General features: G+C 39.0%; 1 protein-coding gene across 2 annotated transcripts in view; it reads left to right on the forward strand.

Moving 5' to 3' along the window:
• LRRC8C (leucine rich repeat containing 8 VRAC subunit C) overlaps window positions 1–20,885 on the forward strand; it is an 87,220-nt gene that overhangs the window by 38,206 nt on the left and 28,129 nt on the right. The window contains exons 1-2 of one of the 2 annotated variants that reach the window (XM_042240397.2): window positions 746–851; window positions 12,237–12,378. In XM_042240397.2, coding sequence (XP_042096331.1) covers window positions 12,241–12,378 — 138 coding nt within the window. In that variant the 5' untranslated portion in view covers window positions 746–851; window positions 12,237–12,240. Of the gene's footprint in view, window positions 1–745; window positions 852–12,236; window positions 12,379–20,885 lie in introns of those variants that run through there. The other variant, XM_004002179.6, reaches the window with a different exon arrangement.

Consider the following 20,885-nt stretch of genomic DNA (forward strand, 5'->3'; position numbering starts at 1 on the left):
TCTTCTTTCCCACAAAAATACATCTTTCATATCTAAAAACACTGAGTAGAAACAAACCAATTTATCTTCTCACCAATTTCTGTTCCTTTGTTGAATAGACGTTTATTTTGTTTTTCTGGAAACAATTTTGATTTATGTCTGTATAACTATTTTTTAAGGCCCTAGAACATTGGTCTGTTAAGTTTTTAACATGGGTCATCTGAAAATAGGATTAAACATTAGAGGACAAGTAAAAACAAACAAATACCCACAGTTGTTCCATAAATTTGTCTTTTCCGTTGGCCCTAAGCTACCCAAAATATCATTCACTCATTCCTAAATCCCATTTTACTTCAGAACTTCCAGAACTCTCTCAGCTTTGAAATGTTTGATTTTTTTTTTGCTTATTTTTAAAAAAAATTTTATTATTGGAGTATGATTGCTTTACAATATTGTTTCTGCTGTATAACAAAGTGGAAATGTTTGACTTTTAAAAATAACTTTTTACTTGTTTCTTCCTCACTGTTTCCAATGATTGTCTTTTCTACATAGCTTTTTAGTATTTGTGATTAACAATGAAAGCTTCACAATTTAACAACTCTTGAATCAATTTTGTTCCTTTCGAGCATCCTCAATCTACCATTTTATCCTATTGATGAGGTTGTTTGAACAAAACTGCTTTAAATAACTACATGCTTTAGATAACTAATTGTCAACACACAAGTTGATCTATTACTGAGCTTTAGTATCTTGTTTTCTAGGTCTCTGAACCATTTAAAAATACATTTGACAGGACCCAGTATCTTTGAGATAATTTTCTCAGGAAGACCTCATCTGGCCCCAAGCCATCTTTCTTAGTAATAATAGCGACTGTGAGTAAACGATTTTAAGATACTATACAGTTTGTCTATAAAGATGGCCACTGTTTTGGGTCTCATTCCTAGTTATCTGATGGGCTCTAAATTTTTCCCTCTCTTTTCCTTTTGCTGACAAAGTATTCAAATGAATAAATCTGAGATTTCACGCTGGGAACTGTTTTTGGAACTTTGTTTTTAATGAATTATTCATTTGTTTGATGAAGATATATTGAGCACCTGTTATGTGCCAAGACTGTTAGGTGTTGGGAAAACAATGGAGACCAACATTCATTTGGAAACCAAATAAACGAATGGGAAATGGTGCCTGTGACGGGGGCCACAAGAGAGATCCACAGTGCTGTAAGAGCCCGCAGAGCTGGATTTGACCTAATCAGGGAGACCAAGGATGGCTTCCCTGAGTAAGCAGTACTAGAAACCCACTCTGCAGGAGGCACAGGAGTCTGAAAAGTGAGGAGAAATTAACAAAACATCCCCATTATAGAGTTAGCACCACATGGACCTGCTATAGTTGCTGGTATCTCCTTTGTGGTGACTTCTCAAGAGCCCCACACAACACTCAACCTTTGCAATCAAATAATGTATAGAACCTAGTTTCACTCTTTGCTTTTTTTGGAGTGGGGGAAATAGAGGGGTGTTTTTAGTATGTTTTCTATTTTATTTTTGGTAAAGAATATATCATCTTCAGAAACAGATGTATTTTAATGAATTGGTTTATATTTTCTGTATTTTTTTTTTTCATTTAGATTTTTGGCACACTCTCAGTCTGACTGAGAGAGTCTACAAGTAGACGTTGACCATATTCTCCTAGAAGCTTCATATACAGAAACTTCTTATGCCCTTTGTCAGCTTCCAGAAGTGAGACTCAAGGAAAGTTGAATATCATCATGTTAGATTTAGCTTTGCTGTGAGAAAATAGTTGGAAGGGGGAACTCATATAATGTCTAACTTGGAAAATATGAGCCATTAAATCAATATGTTAACTTTAGAGCTAAACCCAACAGATATTTTTCTTTTAAGCACAAAACTTTGCATTAAATATTTATTGGCTGTATGGGTAAAAACAAATATTCCAATTTCCAGGTAGTTTCAATAGTCTGACAGTAAGATTCTGGTCATTTTCTCCTATAGTTCCCATCCACCTCCCCAGAGGCTGGAGGATCTGAACTTCTTTCTTCCATCGTGGATTTTACTGAGCACAGCCAACAGAAAAGACAAACCAAGAGTTGACTTCTTGAGAACAACTTTCTTGAAAAGAGATTTACTCAGCATTTAATATTTTTCTGCTATTAACAACCCTACCATGTTCCCTGATCTTAAAAGGGGAATTGTGAGTGGTAGATTCTTATAAAGATGAGTTTAACAAAAAAGAGGATAAAAATGATGATACTACAAATCCTCTAGTCTTTCAGTCTCTCACTTTAACCATCAGTCTCTTTGTTTACTGAGGAGTGTTGCTTTTGCTGCTACTGTATTTAACATGGCTGGAAATTTCACATTTTACCCTATTAAACAACAAAAAAAAGAGCTTAGTGGCAAAGTTTTGATAACAGGTTACTTTAACTTCCCAGTCACTCTTGATTGGCACTCTGTTTTTATAAGTTCCAGGCCATCTATGTGTGTGAAAAGTGTTTGTAAAACACATCAAACTTTCTACTGAAACAGAAAAGGCAACTCCCCCACTCCCCCCAACCCCAGCCCCCTGCCACAGACCCCTGTAGAATCATTAGGAATTTAACTCAACAAACTATTGAGCCTTTTAGGCCCCAGAGCAAGCAATATGAAATAAAAGATGACCCCTGCCTTTTCAATCTACTCTATTTTGTGAAAAATAAGCAAAAAGTTTAGTTTTAATGTTGTGGAGAGCAGGAATGTTTCTGTCCTCTTCACCTCTCCTCCCCGTCCTTTCCTCGGAAAGTCGCTTTCCAGGTAAATGGCTTCCGGCACTTATTTTGTTTGAATTTTCTGGCCTGCGCTATATATTCATGGTGTGTCAACTGCTTAGAACTGTTGTGCTTTCTTTATTCAAGGGGGAAACGTTAACTGGAGATAAACCTCAGTCTCTTTTCGCCCTTTGAAGGAAGAGAGATGTCAGCTTCAAAACAATCACTACACATATACTCAGTTGAAATCTAGACTTGGTTTTTGGATGTGGAGACTGATAACTGAAATCTTGTCTAAATTACATTTGAATGATATCAACCATTTAAGCGGAAACCCAGTCTTTTCAGGGGTTTAGAATCCTATGGGATGGGGGTGGGGGTTAAGTATACACTAACTTCCTGTAAGACTATTCCTGGTTTAAGGAAGGCGGAAACAGTGTGGAATGAAGAGATGACTGGGAAGAGCAGAGAGGTGCAGAGAGCTGAAGCCTTAATTCTCAGAGAGACTTTAGGTGTATTTAGAACAACAGATGAGGGAGAGAATGAATAACATTTGATGATAATCTTTTATGGTCAGATTTTAAGAAACTATTAGATCACTCTTTAGCCTCATTTTTGGAAAAAATTTCTGAGTTTACTTCAAATGTATAGAATAAGCATTAAATAATTACTAGTGTCATTTGGATGAAGCTGAAGTTCTTTGACAAAAATTCCAAAGAAGTAAAAATCTCACCAAGACTTATAAATGCAGTATTCTAAACTGTTAAATTGTAAATAAGGCTTTTATGTTTGGATCTGTTTGTGTCACTTGTTTCGTAATAGAGTAATGTTCTGAGAAGGGAATCACAAAACATGGCCATTGGATACTGGCTGGTGCTTAAGAAGTCATCATCGATCGATATATCCTCTTTGTAACTAGCGACAGACATCGTACATTAAATTTTCAGTGACCCTTAACTTTGAAATTATAAATTATTCCTGACTCTCATTCTCTTCTCAGTTTCTTCAGAAGTGGATGTTCTTTGAATAATCATTAATCAATGATTGTGAAGCTATGTGGTGATAGTCACACTCTTATTGCAGTATCAAGCTATAAGAGAGGATAACAGTAGAAGAATTATCTTTACTACAAAATGCTCATTTGGGTGTATGTCTGTTTACGACTATGTTTGCATGTTTAGGCCTCTTTGAATTTAACAAAAATATGTCAAGGGTCTGTTCTAAGACATTGTGCTATCTTCTAGAAGATACAGAGATCAACAAGATATAAATCGTGTCCTCAGTGAAATAAAAACAGCAACCTCTTTAAATGCACCATTGACACTGGAAACAGTAATCAAAGATCAATTACGATTCATGCTCTCGCGGAAATTTGTTTAATGCACATTCTCCTAGAAGCGTACACGGGGTGAGGCAGGCACTTTGTCTGTTTTATTCCCCTAGCACCCAGCACAGTGCTTGACGTATCTTAAACTTTATATTTTTAGTGTACATTTTAATATACATTTTAATATATATTTCTTATAATGCTATAATTATTTAGAGCAAGTGCACAAGTAAATGAATTATGCTTGTGAGAGAAAAATAAGCTACTGATAATAGTACTAACAAAATTTTAGTAAATTAAAAGCTAATGACTATGCTAAAGATAACTGTGGATACTGGTGTGTAAAGCAATAGCCTTGTGATATATGGTCTGAAGCAGTGATTAAAGGGTTTTTCTTTAAATATGGGAAGGATATAATGAGAAAAACGTTATGTATTAATTGACAAAGAACTAAAATTGCCAACTAAAATAATGTTTAAGATATTTTTGTTTATTTGGCCGCACTGGGTCTTTGTCACAGTATGGGGGATCTTTTATTAATAGTTGCAGCATTAATAGTTGTGATCTCTTAACTGCTGTGTGAGAACTGTTAGTTGCAGCTTGTGGGATCTGCCCACAGATGGAACCCGGGTCCCTGCATTGGGAGCGTGGAGTCTTAGCCACTGGACCATCAGGGAAGTCCCCAAGGAGTAATTTTTGTTCCCTACCACTCTTAGAAAAACAGGTTAAGCTCATTTTGAACGCTTCCCAAATAATGTGATTGGGCCATTAATTTAACACATGACATCATGGAAATATTCAAGGAGATGATAGTACCAAAGTATCCATTGGATTGTCAGATCAACTTGCCTTCTGAGTCTAAAGTTCTAATTTATGAGACTGTGAGAGCCCTAGAGCTAAGAATCCTTTAAATATATTAATGATAGTTTACTTTCATTTTATGTTTTCAAAGAGAGACATGAAACAAGAAATTTTATTTAAGCCATTTGTTTCTTAGTATATATTTTAGATTCTTTGCATTCAGATCAGCATGATGTATTATTGACTAAGAGCTATAGAGTAACAGGTAAGGTGTGATTAGAAGTCAAGACAGCACTAGCTGTGTTCCTTGGGCAAGTCACCTAATCTCTCTCGGCTCAAGTTTTTACTCATAAAATGAGAGTTATGGAGTGGATGACTTCTGAAAGTGCCTTTCAGATTCTGAACAGTTATAAGCCACCTCTGAGTTTCTTTAAACTAAATAGATTTCTGTAGAACCATAACATCATAGTCTTCTTTAGTGGGTTTTTCTAAAAAAGTTTTTGTCATGTATACTGCAATTGCAGAGTAAAATACAATCCAGAGTCATGCTCTCCTAAGAGAGAAATAAATCACTTTTACATAATTAGGAAATTTGGCTTTTTGTCTTTTTTATTTCCATCTTTGCATTGCCAAAGGAAAAGTAATTTGTTTTATAATTGATGTTTTGAGCATATTCCGATGACTTTATTTTGATTGGTACTGCTGAAAAGAACCCATAAATACATCATGGTACTCCTGTGCTCTTCCTCTCTTGCACTCCTCCGCACTGGCCTTGGCTGTGCCAATATCAAGGCCCTGCACTGCGGGATCTTCCTCCCGTGACAATACTTAGACACCCGCTTTGCTTTTATAATCACTAGTTCCAAACCAAAAGGCAATCACCCCTCCTGTCTCTATCAGAATTACTAGTTACTCAGTAATTTATTCAGCAAATATTGAGTGCCTACCATATGTCAAGCATTACTTTCTAGGTGCTGAGACACATCAATATACAAAGTAAAATTGGAAAGAAAATTCCTGTCATCGTGAAACTTACATTCTTTGAGGGGAGACAAACAATACATTAAGGAATGTATAATTTTTGACAGATGGGATGTGGGATGTAAGAGATGAAGAAGACTCAGGATGACTCCAGAAATTTTGGTCTAAGCAGCTGGATAGACGTCGTTGCCATCAAGGGAGGAAAGTTGCAAGAGGAACAGGGCTTTGCCAGGGATAGGAGAGGTGGGGATAAGGAGATGGAACTGGAGTGGGTTCCAGATATCCTGAGTTTAATGTGTCTACTGGGTGTCCAGATGGAGATATCGAGTTGGCAGCTGGGTCCACCATTTAAAGCATGATGACTTCGTGTGCTCACAAGGGAGTAAATGAGGTAGGGAAGAGAATTGGACCAAAGAATAAACACTGGGCACATCAAGGCCAGAGGTCACGGAGAAGGTGAGGAAAGAGTCAAGGAGTTAAAAGAAGGAACAGCATGGAAAACAGGAGGAAAACCTAAAGGCTATAGCATCCTGAAAGCCAAGTAGAGAATATTACACCAGATGCCTCAGATAGAGCAGGCAAGGTGAGGGCTGAGAACTGACCATCAGATTTAGTTAGCCACACAGATGAATTATATATGTGTGTTTCTTTCCTGTAGAAGTCACATTTGTTGTGCTCAGGAATTATTGAATTTTTAGCACTCATTTTTGTAAGGGGCCACTCACTGTGTTACTGATGTGATTACTAGGATCACTTGGAATTGACTCTTGTTTTCTTGAGCAGTACTATACTGTCTGATGTCTAATGCTATTTTCCAACAGCCAGAAAAATGTGAGACAAAGCACTGGTAGTACATACCCACCTAATAGCCATTGGAAAACAGTGTTAGCAATCAGATTTGAATCAGAGTAGAATATATTTGATTTTCCTAAAGTCCTGGGTAATAAATAGTATAGAATTTGTTCTGTATAATTAATTCTTGAGAAGAAGATATTAAAATTCTCCTGAGATGGACAAGAAGACATTGTTTCAGGGAGAACGAAATAAATGAAAGAAAAGAAACTGTGGGTTTGCAACTAACTTTATCAATATTCTTTACAAAAAGGATTATAGATCTATATATTTTTGAGAGGTAACATTTTATAAACAATGAGCCCTTTAAAATGAGTTTTAGTAATAAGTATTTTTTTAATTTACTTATTTTATTTGGAGGCTAATTACTTTACAATATTGTAGTGTTTTTTGCCATACCTTGACATGAATCAGCCATGGGTGTACGTGTCCCCCATCCTGAACCCCCCACCCTCCTCCCTCCCCATCACATCCCTCAGGGTCATCCCAGTGCGCCAGCCCTGAGCGCCCTGTCTCATGCATCAAATCTGGACTAGCTAGTTTTAGTAATAAGTATTTTTAATGAAAGTAATACAAATGGATTTCTGCAAAAGGATACAGAGGCAAATATATAACAATGTAAAAGTTTATATATTTTTTATTAGGATATAAGAATCTTTTGATTTAATTTGAAATGCCATGTTTTTAAAGGCATTATCAGATAAGCAAAAATCTTACATAGTAAGTTAGAAATTAGAGTTGGGAGAAATATTAATATAATCATTTATATTTCTAAAATAGGGAAAAAATATAAATAGAATTATCCTGATTGATCTGTAGAGGAAAAAACTACGTAAACTTAGCAGTTTATTCAGAAGTGGCTTCTTCAACTTGATATGATAACTCTCAAAATGTCACAAATCATTTGGAAAGTACAATGATAATGAAAGAGAAATTGTGTTGTCACTATAATGCACAAAGAGGGGAGGAAGGTTAGGGAGAGAGGGGAATGTATATATAATTATGCTTCATTTGCACTATTGTATGACAGAAACCAACACAACACTGTAAAAAGTTTTTAAAATATTGAAATAAAAAATGAGGGAAAGCACTGAAATTGGAGAAAGTACACAAAATTTTGTTTCAGTTAAGCAAGTGCAAGATTCCTTCACCCTCTCTTTAGTTTTAAGTCAAGAGGTTTTAAGTCAATTCCTATATTGCCTCTCTTCCCCTGCTTTTTTTCTTTTATTTTTGCATCAAAAATAATTCCAAGGATTAAATCTGTACTGGATATTGGCTTTAAGCCTTGTGTTATGTTAAAACAACAAAGTCTACATGTGTGTATTATACATGTGTCCACATACATTTATATGTAGTGTGTGTGTACATACATATAAGGGCATGTACATACCACATGCACATATACACACTTACCCTAAAGAGGTTAAGTACATTAAGAGTAGACTTATAACTCTAAAGTCTGTTTCACCTCGACTGTTTCCTCCGACAATCCCTCTTAACTAGGCTGTACCAGTACTAGGAAGCAGTAGACAATACTTAAGTTTCCTAGATTGCTTAGTCTGTCTTTATTTTCCACATTAAGAGAAGGATGCCAGTGAGCCACCGAGGACTAGCAGAGCCTTGCCGTTATGAGTGCCCTAGGCCTTCGCTTTTTCCAGGCAAGCCACAGATGAAGGAACAGTGAACCTCTGCCTCAGTGGTTCTCAAAGTGTGGTTTGTGGAACACCAGTCACCTACACATTTTTAGAGGGTCCACAAGATCAAAGATCAAACCAGTCAATCCTAAAGGAAATGAGTCCTGAATATTCATTGGAAGGACTGATGCTGAAGCTGAAACTCCAATACTTTGGCCACCTGATGCAAAGAACTGACTCATTTGAAAAGACCCTGATGCTGGGAAAGATTGAAGGCAGGAGCAAAAGCAGGCAACAGAGGATGAGATGGTTGGATGGCATCACTGACTTGATGGACATGAATTTGAGCAAGCTCCGAGAGTTGGTGATAGACAGGGAAGCCTGGCCTGCTATAGTCATTGGGGTCACAAAGAGTCGGACACAACTGAGCGTCTAAATTGAACTGAACTGACAAGATCAAAACTAGTTTTTAATGCCAAGATATTTCTTGCATTTTTCACTGATGGTACAAAATCATTGGTGGGTAAGTCATCTTAGTGTGAATCAAGGTAGAGGCACCAAATTCTACTGTATTCCTCATTGGCACACATTTACAGCTTAAAAGAAAAAACTCCAGTTTTATTTAATGTCCTGGTTGAATCCATAAAAATTATTATTTTAATAGCTCTTGACCCTTGACTACATATTGTAATAATACATGAAGTGATGAAAGGGAAGAATACATAAAGCATGTCTGCTGAATTCCAAGAACAGTAGGTAGGTATCTCAAGGAAAATCTTTATTTGAGTTGAAAGTTGAATTAGCCACTTTATCATAATGTACAGTTTTTAACTGAATAAAACAACTGATATTCAGACTTGAGTATGTGGAAGATAATTTCTCAAAATGAATGAAGCGAGCTTGACATTTCAAGAAGAACATAATATTTGCTGCCACAAATAAAATTCAAACTTTCAAGCGATGATTAGAATTTTGGAAAATTTATACACCACCATGAGCTTGACAGGCTCCAGTTACTTAAAAAATTTTCTGATGAAAGCATTAGTGATTTCAATGAATGTGATTTCTAAGTATAATTTGTCAGCATTTGGAAAATCTGCATGACTAAGTGATTCAGTATTTCCCATATTTTCCAGATGACCAATGTCGTTACCAAATCATATACAGATAAAAGATCCATTTAAAGTTCAAGACTGATGAATAAGTTTTAACAGCAAGGAGTTTGAAAAGTTCATTAATACAGTTTTCAGGCTCTATAGTGCAACTTACCAAGTTAATTTGATATATTATCAAATTATAGTTATCCACAATTATATGAAAAGCCTGTTAAGATAGTCTTCCCTTCTCTAACTGCATATATTTGATTCATAAATTTCAATCAAAGCAACATATCAGAGCAGACTGAATGAAGAAGCAGATATGAGAATCCAGCTATCTTCTATTAAGTCCACTGGTACAGAGATTTGCAAAAATGTGAAAAAATGCCATTGTTCTCATTAATTGTTTTTGTTTTGGAGAATATAGGTATCTTTATAATAACATAATATATGTTAACTTGGAATGAGTTTATTATTTTTAAATGAGTTAATATATATATATTTTAAATTTCATTTTAATTTCTAATGTAGTAAGTATTGATAGGTATCACCCACCTAAAACGTGCTCTTTGAGGTCCTCCTCCTACATTTTAGGACATGAAGGGATTCCCAAGATCAAAAACCTTGAGAACCACAGCTTTTCATTGGTGTATTTTATTCCTGAAATTGTTCCTTGCATCAAAGAACAAGCCCAGTTCCCTCCAAGGTATGCAGGAAACTTATCACGAAGGAGACAATAACCAAATCTATCAAAAGATGTAAACTGTAGCACAAGTACCGTACTTGTTAGAGCTGTCACTGCACCTGGCTCGGGTCACTCCTAATTTGATTAGGTGAGAACTGCTCCATGAACAAGCATCTGAATCGACTCATCCATTTAACAGACAGTTGCTCAGGGCCTCTTGTTTTCCAGGCACTGTGGTAAGTGATGCAGGTGCAAAATAGAACAAACCAGCAGCTTCTAGGCAGAAAGTGGAAGTTAAGACGAGGTTTAGTGCCTGTCTGTGACTGCCACTGGACAGCTGTGACTAGAAAACACTTGGGGCCATGAGATTATAATGATCCATTGAGAAGAAAAAGGTCTTAAAGTGTCAGGAAAATCAAACTTTGAACTAGTCTGAAATGTTAATAACACTAGGAGTAGGCGAAGTTATTTGGCTTGAGTGGCTTGCCTGAAACATATGTTTTGAAAACACACACATGATAACATATAGGTTCTCCCTTCAAGATGCTTGCCACCCAGTGGGTGAGCAAAGTGGAGTTAAGAAAGTTGTGTTTCAGTAAAATGAGGAAATTTTATCAAATGCTGCACAGATGTCAAGTAGGTAGATCGTAGGTAAAAGGAACGCCAAGCGGTTGGATTTTCCATGTTGTGTTAAGACAAATTACTGCTTAAGAAAAAGTCAGGTAAAGCAGTGAGATGGAATGGAACATATTATAATAATTTCCAAAGATAAACACTGGTGAACCCAAATAAGAGGCTTTCATTTTCTTTAGGCTGTTTATTGTACAGGCTTTAATTCAGTATTAGGGAAGAGAAGATCCAAACAAAAAGGCTTGGGAAGACAAGCACCAAATGCAGCCTTTCCCTGCTCTTTAATCAGACTATGTAACAAGGGCAGCTGTAAAGAGCGAGATTATTGGATCCAAAGATGGCAAAAGAGAAACCGTTTTTTTGGCCCTCACTGGCCACCCTTTTTCCTTGCCATGAGATAAGGAAAAAATATTCCTTCTCCCAGTAGCCAGATGATTAATGTGAAGTCTTAAATCATAATACAGGCAATGGGATTAAGCCAAAAGATAGAACAGTGCAGGCGAAGAAAAGGATGTGTCTCTTTTCCCAGAGCCTCAGTATACCCTATTCATCTTCTGTTATTCAGAGAGAGAGGCTGGGGCTTCCCTGGTGACTCAATGGTAAAATATTTGCAATGCAGAAGACTCAATACCTGGGTCAGGAAGATCCCCTGGAGGAGGAAATGGCAACCCACTCCAGCATTCTTGCCTGGAAAATCCCATGGACAGAAGAACCTGGCAGGGCTACAGTCCATGGGGCTGCAAAAGAGTCAGACATGACTTGGAGACTAAACAACAAACAACAGGTGTTTCCAGGGAAAATTGACTTCTCAGAGGATAAGTTTGTGGTTCACAGTGAAATATAAAGTGTTTAGGAAATAGAGGGGGAAAAAATCAAGTCAAAAATCACAGAGACGAAAAAAAAAATAGGGCAAAACAAAGTTCTCCCCAACACCTCCTCCCCATATAAGATGATCCCATTTATAAGAAAAAGATTAGTGGCAAAGTCATTTGCCTTTCAGGACTTAGTAAATAATTAATACAAACGAATGCTGAGGTTTGCACTTTAAAAATAGTTCAAAGCAAAAAAACCCAAGATGACAAGATAAATAGTAAAAACATTTTAAAAGATGGGCTGTGCTGTTTCTGGTATCTTCTGGCTCTTTCTGGCACATCTTTCTGACATTAGAGGAAAGGGAGAGACCAGGAAATAACCGGCAGCTTTGGTCATGCTCTCTCTCTGGGCCTTTAGCTTTGGCCCATTGGAGCTAAAGGGCACCGCTGATTGGACAGGAGTTAGTAAAGTTGCTTGCTGTTTCCATGTGGGGCTCCTTATTTCCTCAAGGGGTGGATTTCTCAATGACTTGTTAAAACCCTAAAGTACAGTGACAGCTCATGGACTAATTCAGACCACTGAATACAACAGGTTGGAGCAGAATTTTCAAATGCTGTGAACAATGCAGTATGTTGTGTGTAAAGATAAATGAATTCACCAGTCACCTCTCTTTTCTCAGAAACATGATTCCGGTGACAGAGTTCCGGCAGTTCTCCGAGCAGCAGCCTGCCTTCCGGGTGCTGAAGCCATGGTGGGATGTGTTTACTGATTACCTGTCTGTGGCCATGCTGATGATCGGTGTGTTTGGATGCACTTTGCAGGTAGGTGCCTAGGTTCATGTCAAAAAAGAGGCAGAGCAAGGCACTAACCCATCGAAACCTCTTTTAAAAGTGTGTGATTTTTAACCATGTATACATTCGTTGCTCTTTCTCTGTTTGCGTGTGGTATTTATAATCATGGCAGGGAGCCTGAAGCCTTATTTCCTGAACTTTCCTAATAAGGTAAATAGGGTATTTGTAAGATTTAGCCGAGTTCAAACAGCAGTTGAGTATAGTCAAGTAGTATTTGATGTCATGAATATCAAAGGGAGTCCTTTATCTTCCAAAGTTGGCTTTACAGTAAAATATAGCATAGATACATACCAACAGTGCCATTTACATTGTTAATATCAAGCTTTTTTCTTTATCTCTTATTTTCACTCCTAAGATTTTCTGAAAGAACTGACATTTTGATGAGATGTTTTCACACCCAGTGCTTTAGTTCTGAATTAAAATGTAACTGAATCATAATTTATTCCATATAGATACTGTACATTCATATGTTGAATTTAGATTTTTTTTTTTTTTGCGCATCTGTGTGTCAGGCACTATCCTTTGTGGCCATAAGCAGTTCATTTCTAGGGGGAAACTAAACAAGAGGTCAGAACAGGTTGTGATAGAGGCTTCTGAAGAGCTCTGAGTGCAAAGGAGGGGAACCAGAGAAATGGTTGCAATACTAAAACTTGAGGACCAGTCAGGAAGAGGGAGCTGGCAATAAAGAAAGTGTTAGGAAGAGGAAAGAAAGTGCTAGGAAGAGGAAAGAAAGCTCTAAGTCATGGATGTGAGAAAAGGACATGCCGCCTCCGGGAGACAGTTTATAGGGCTGCCACCCTTTGGGTGTCTTCAGTGTGAGAGTTGAAGCAGCGCCTGGGAGTGGAGTCAGACCAGGAGGATGTGCTTGGTAAGGTAATGTCAGGAATGGCGGTAGAAAGTGAGTGATGGAAACTGAGGCACCTCTGGAAAAGGCAGCCCTAAGGACAGGTGCAAACCAGGAGAGAGGAGAGGCTCAGGTGTGGTCAGTGAAGGCAGGTGGTTCAACTAACTCACGGGCTGAGGACAGAAAAACAGCCTTGAGAAAAACTAGGCCTTTAGAAACCTTAGTGCAAGGGTTGGAAAACTGAATGGAAGTTAAAGGCTGTGGGGTAGATGGAACTTTCATGTATTGATAGATCATCTGAGAGGAAAAGTCAGGAAAGAGGAAAGTAGCTAGAAGCGGTGCAGAAATAAAGACCTAGAAATAAAGACCTTTTTGTTGTTGATTTCAATAATAGTTAACATCTAGTGCTTCCTGGGGCTTCCCAGGTGGGTGCAGTGGTAAAGAATCCACCTGCAATGCAGGAGACGCAGGTTTAGCCCCTGGGTCAGGAAGATCCCGGAGAAGGCAATGGCAACCCACTGAAGTATTCTCATCTGGGAAATCCCATGGAGAAAGAAGCCTGGTGGGCTACAGCCCATAGGGTCGCAAAGGGTCGAACATGACTAAATGTCTAAGCACAGTGCTTCCTACGTGTCAGACACTCTTCTGAACACTTTACATATGTTTCAAATCATTTCATCCTCATACCAACCCTGGATGTTCTATTATTATCCCCATTTATAGATGCAAAACTAAGGCACCAAGAGATTAGGAAAACTTCCAAGGTGACTGACGAAACCCTTGTTGAAATCCAAACAGTTTGGCCCCAAGTCCGTATCCTAATCCCTAACACCAGGCTGCATTTTATTTGCAGGCTGAAAATATTTCGGCCTCCTCCCCATACCAATAAAATGATGCCAGTGAAAAACCAGAGTTTGAAAGAAAGGGCATAAATTCATTCATAAATAAAACAGTTAGTTGTTGAAGAACCTACTGTATGATAGACACTGTTGTACAGGCCAGGCATTGTCAATGCAGGAGATAAAAATAAAAGACAAATCTCCTAGCCTTATAAAATTTAAGTTCTATGGGGAAAAAAATAAGCAAAATCAGTCAGTTATATGCTGATTCACTGGAAAAGACCCTGATGCTGGAAAAGACTGAGGGCGAGAGGAGAAAGGGGTGACATAGGATGAGATGGTTGAATGGCATCACTGACTTAACGGACATGAGTTTTCGCAAACTCCAGGAGATGGTGAAGGACAGGGAAGCCTGGCGTGCTGCAGTTCACGGGGTCGCAAAGAGTCGGACATGACTGAATGACGGAACAGCAGCATCAGTATACATGTTAGAAGGTACTAAGAACAATGGAAAAGAAAATAAAGCATACAAGAATGGTAGGAAATCCCAGCAGCTGAGATTAGCACTTGCAGTTCTCAAACAGGGTGCCCTCGCCAGGGAGGTGACTTGTGAAGAAGGAACTGAAGTCAGTGCGAGAGCAGCCTAATCCAGATATCCGGGGAGGAGCCGTCCTATCAGAGGGAACAGATGCAGCAAAAGACACGGAGAACCAAGCAGTCACAGTGCCTGCCCCTTCTATAGGAGAAACTGGCATTTGGCTTTCTCAGCTTTCTATCTCAGTTTCCCTGTGCCTGATACAGTACAATGTGCCTGATACAGTAGAACGTTAATTGTGTTTCTAGGCAACATTGCTTATGGCATCAACAGCTGCTGATTGGTCAACTACATCTGGGCTCAGGGAATGATAAAAATACCCGGTAGGAAGACACAGATGGGATTTCTGTGCTTCTGGTGACACCTGTAACTGGGCATGTCCCTTGACACAGGAAGTATCTATCTACTGAGTTACAAGAGTTGTTGGCTCCTTGGGAACATAAGGCGTCAGAGTAAATCCAGAGCCTGCGCACTGTGGATCTCTCTTCCTTGCACCTGAGATGGTTGCGGAGGAAAAGCCTGGGGAGAGACTAGCTCTTGGGCAGCAGGGTGGACCACCACACATATAGTTGTGAAGATTCCCCCCAAAGGGAAAGAGCCTGATGCTGCCTGGCTGGCAAGCTCTGACTCCAGTCCTGTTTCCAAGTGATTCTGGAACCACGTGAGCTCTGTTATAATACTATAAGTTTGAATGTTGAGGTGAATGTTACAGGCCTGAAGCAGAGGCGTTCCTCATACACTGAGGGTAAAGCCAGGAGGCCAGTGGGCTAGAGCAGAGCGAGGAGTAGAGTAATAGAAGATTGAGGCCTGAGAGGCAACAGCTGCCAGATCTTGGAGGGCCTGGAGGCAACTGTAAAGATTCTGTCTTGCTCCGAGTGAGATGCTCTGTTTGGAGGGTTATCATTATCTGACTTAGGTTTTGACAAGACCACTCTAGGTGCTGAGAATACAGTGTGGGGGGCAAGGATGGAAACGGGAATGACTGAGAAGGCTAGTGCAATAATCCAGGCATGACACAAATCAGATGGCTTGGACTAGGAGTGAAGCTGTGGTTCTGGATATATTTTGAATGGAAAAAAAAAAAAAAATGAGAGTTGCTAGAAGATTGGATTGAATGAGATGAATGAGAGAAAAAGAAATCAAGAATAACTATAAGGTTTTTAGGCCTGAGCCACTGGAAAAAGTTTGTTTTTGAGCATGTTAAGTTTGAAATATGTTAAATGTCCAAGCGGAGAAGTAAACAGTTAAATAGAAGACCCAGGAGTTGATGGTAAGAGAAGAATGATCATCTTCAGGAGGAAAGAGGTGTTGGATCCAGGATCCAGGCAGGGATTATCATTGATTTGGGTAGAGGGAGCACCTTCTACAAGAACAAGAATGATGGCTGCAGAGACATTTTTTGCAGGGAGAGGAAAGACACAGTAAGATGGGAGTGTATGCCTTAGAGCTTCGATGAAGTAGAAAGTGACCCATCTACTGAGAGATTGTGGGGGAAGGGAGGTAGCAAGATGCAGCAGACAAGGTGGGTATGGATTGGGGTCCTCGAGGAGAAGGGCGGATTTGGGAATGGCAAGTTGGGGAAATAGCGGGAGGAGAGTAACATAGGTCTGCAGGAAGACTCTGCATCTGTCTTACTTTATTGCTGTGCCACGCGTGACAGCGGAACTGCTGCAGGGACTTGCTTATTAACAGGCACAGGAGTTTTTCTTGTTTACGTATTCCATTGTAGAAAAGGAAACCACAGAGCATCTATAAGAACTAATAGCTAACTTGGAACAAAATAAATGAAAATGGGAGTGTGTACCTATGAAAATGCCATGATGAACATCATTTAGGAATATGGCTGCTGTGAGTTCAAGCACAACTTAAGCATCTCTTCCTGGGCCCTGGTCAGAACCATCTTCCCAGAGCACAGTCCCCATCATGTCTCTCTGCTACACAGAAGCTTCCAACTTAGCACCCTGCCCAGCACATCGAGTACCTGCTTCTCAGATGGGTGACCCAACCTGGAGCCTTCACACACAGGCCTGTTTCATCCTTACCACCCTTAAGAATATGGATGCCAGTTGACTGGATACCGGAAGTACAATCTGAGATGTCAAGGTTCTAAAACATCTGAAATACCCCAAAGGAAGATTGCATCAGAATGTGAAGGCTACAGAGCTCAGAATTCATATGGGGTAGACCATGGTCTAACAAACATCCCTAAGCACCCTCAGTATATCAGGTGTTGTGTGGTGTGCTAGAGACACTGGAAGAGAATACAGTGCAGCCCCTGCCCTCAGATTGCTAACGGCCTACAGACCACAGGAATACCAAAGCAATGCCGTTCAGTGTGTAAGCACCTCGATGGGGGTAGACTTCAAGAGCATTAAATATGATGTCATCTCAGCTACTGGAAGTTAGGGGCTTGAGGAGGTGAATTTGAGCAAATTCTCAAAGAATAAGTATATAAAACCAAAATATACATTTTTTTTTGAAAAGAGGAATTAAAGGAAAAAAATCAGTATAAGCAGTAGATTTAGTATGATTATTTCGTAGAACCCTCATTGATGGGTCTTCATAGCCTTGTCCGGGGCATCCTGCTCTGGGTGGGGCATTCCCACAGAATCCAGGATGCTAATAGCACTCCCATTGAGTGACACTGGTAAAAAGCCTGTGACAGAATCTGTATGCATTTTGTTTAGCTCCTATAAGGACCCTTGGGAGGTAGATCAGTCCCATCTTCAGATTCGAATTCTCATCTGAAAAGTTAGGTGATGTCCCAAAGGCAGGAGAGATGCAGCCAGGGTTCAGATCTCAGGTCAGTTCTCCACCATGTGACTTTCACTCCTGTGTACCCTGCCATGGGTGGGATATTATGGAATCATTACAGTTGCAAATTGTAATGGCCAAATTTTGACTTGTAAAACAGAATTTTAAGTATAAAAATAAGTGCAAGATGACTGAAAGAGAAAATAGAAAGTTATAACAAGACTGGTTTTTTTCTGAATTACAGCTTAGGTTCTCTAAAAGATTATTCACTGTACACCTACTATTAACAAATAACTTCTAACCTGTAATGAACATTAAAGAAACAAGAAATACAATACAAATTACTAAAGAAAGTAAAACCACCCAGTATTCATGCTGCAAATGAAAGTAATGTTCCCGAGGGGGAGAATTTAAGCTCTTCTTTTAGCTCTGCTGTGATAATCCTGTTTAATGACTGATAAATTCATAAACAAAAGGTTCTCTTTGAAGCGCAAAATCCTTTCCCGTTTCTAAGGGGGTCTTACAATAATCACAATATGTTTTTATGCCTTGATTTTCCCTTTGTGCAATAAAAGTGCAGTCATTCATTCTGATCATGTTTATAAAACAAGATAACTCTTGGGATTTGAAAACACAGCAAAGCAAAATCTCAGCAGGGTTAGAAGAGTACTCATTGGTGGTAAAATAGGATTCCAGCACTTTTTTTACTATTTTATAAATGGCCTCTTCCAATAGCGAACAATAGTTCATTATCTCTTTTTTTTTAATCATTATACAGTTACCCTTTCACTTTATTTTTTTAATTAATTTATTTTTTCAGTTGGAGGATAATTGCTTTACAGTGTTGTGTTGATGACTGCCATGCAAAAATGTGAATCAGTCATATATATATATATATATGTATCCTCTCCTCTTGAGCCTCCCTCCCACCCCACCCCCATCCCACCCTTCTAGGTCATCTCAGAGCACCAGCCTGGGCTGCCTGTGTTATACAGCAGCGTCCCACTAGCTAGCTATCTTACACATGGTAATGTATATAATTATCTCTTTATCCCAGAAGAGATGGTATGCATATAGCTTTAACACTATTCAGCTTTGAAAATACTGGGGAAAGGAGGAAGATATTGTCTTGTCAATGGTGTGTTGATTCTTGCCTAGCGATGTGAAGGGATCAAAATCAACATTTGTCTTACTCATCTGACAAATATTTATTCATTTCTGAGCAAGTGACTATTTTCAAGGCTGCCATGGACTAAGAGCACGCATAAAGAGCATTCCTTAGATTGTATCAGTCCACATAACAAACAAATATAAACTCATTGTAAACCAGGAGAGTGTATGTATCCTATTTCTGTACAGTCACACACCCTCAAGGACCAATAGCATAAACACCCAACCTTGTGCTATAAACAATGCTATTCAAATACTCACATTCAATAAAATAGACGAAATCCTGAAAGGTCAACACGCTGCTTCCTGGAAAAATAAGATTGCTTTAGATCTCTGCTCCATGACTCCAGGTTATCTTATTATGACCAAATCCAAAACAGCCCATGGTCAAGCCGTTACCAAATATAGAGTTAACAGTTAGAAACCAGCAACAGGAACTGGAAGATAAGCCCCCTAGAAACCCTAGGGGACTGCTCTGTGACTGCTACACAGGAAAGACATTTCCTGCTTTCTGAATTAGAGGGGAAAAAAGCCAAGAGAATGATTTCAATAACTTGAAATCACCTACAAAAAAGTCCATATAGACCAAGCCAATGGCCAGGAGCAAACTGTCCAGCTGAGTCACACTGAGAAGAGTTTGGGACATCAGAGCTTGCTGGTTGGAGCTGATCCTCACTTGTAGTTTTGCTTCATACTCAACTGCTCTGATTTAGAACATCAGCATCAACTCCATGGCAAATGGCCTTCAACTGAAAATACTCATAGGCAGGTCACTGGAAAGCACAGGTGGTAAAAATTAGTGATTTCGGAGTAGTTCATTTTTTAAAAAAATTTATTTGGCTGTGCGGGGCCTTAGTTGCAGCACATGGGATCTTGGTTACTATGTGTGAGATCTTTTGTTGCAGCATGAAAACTTGGATTGAACCCAGGCCCCCTGCATTGGGAGCTTGGAATCTTAACCACTGGACCACCAGGGAAGTCCCCAGAATTGTTCGATTACACGCCCTGAATCCTTGCTTCTGCCTCTCTCCCCAACCCTTTGTTCCATACTACCCAGGATCTCTAGTAGATTTCTCCTTTGCCAAATCTGAATTTACAGATGGAGACTCAGAAATTCTTCCTTAGATTAGCCTATTGTTTAAAGTGAAATTCAGAATCCTAATATAACAACAGATAGTACCAGTGGGGAGGCTTAAAATGAAGACCTCATCTAAGATATGTTTTATTAAGTTTCTATGTACCCACAACATGTCACCATTCTACTTCACTCTTTGTGGACTATAAAACAAAAATCATTTGATGGTGAAAATAATTTTAAAGAGCAGCCTTTCTCATCTCATCATGGTGGTAGATGCTGTGAGAGAAACACTGTTTCAAAAATCCCTGTTACATCTGGTAACAAAAATATGCCTTAGTTAGGATTTCCTTGTTATGATGGTTTATTCAAACTGATACTTTTTCTTCCCTAGAACTTTATTTCTTGTCATCTATCACCTTGACAACTTAATGTGCAGTGAATTCCTGACCACAAGAATAATATATGAGTGCCTTTCACCTCCTTCTCTTGGGTTTAACACAGGACATGAATCTAAATGCTTTTCTTAGACCATCTGATGCCGCCCAGTGCCACTCAGTGAATGGGGAGCCTTTCCTTTTATTTCACTGTTACGGATTGTTGTGACTTTGTTGCCTGTTGATTGTTTAATAATACATCTTTCCCTCAGATAACAAAGCACAGACAAGAGGACTGAATTTTTTCTTCTATGAAGCAACTGAGATTTACTTATATTTAGTCTCTTGTTAGGACTTCCCGAGTGGCTCAGTTGGTAAAGAACCTGCCTGCAATGCAGGAGACCCAGGTTCAATCCCAGTCTCTTATAGATCCTATGTTGTAAATCACCAAAGTCTGTGTTTAAAAATCTCTGTTAAGCAGGTTTATCATGAGATGGAGGGAGATAACCTTGTATTTCTAATACAAGGAGCTTTGATTTGGAGACCCTCCTCTATCCTTCATATGTCAGGCAAGCAGATTCACTCCTCCTCTTCCGTCGCTTGGTTCCTCCCCAAAACCCCTCTTTCCCATTTCACTGAGAACCCTGAGCATGTCCAGATCTTCTCGGCCTTCGCGGGGTCTTGGTGCTAAGGATTAGGCTAACACTTGGCACTACATTTTAATTGCAGGGCTTGTAAGTTCCTACATTATATCTGGAATCTTATATCTAACCTACATAATGTGTGCTATTCTTTTGTCCCCATGCTACTGTTTTTCTTTGTG

This window comes from Ovis aries, chromosome 1 (genome assembly GCF_016772045.2).
Source record: "Ovis aries strain OAR_USU_Benz2616 breed Rambouillet chromosome 1, ARS-UI_Ramb_v3.0, whole genome shotgun sequence".
Taxonomy (NCBI): domain Eukaryota; kingdom Metazoa; phylum Chordata; class Mammalia; order Artiodactyla; family Bovidae; genus Ovis; species Ovis aries.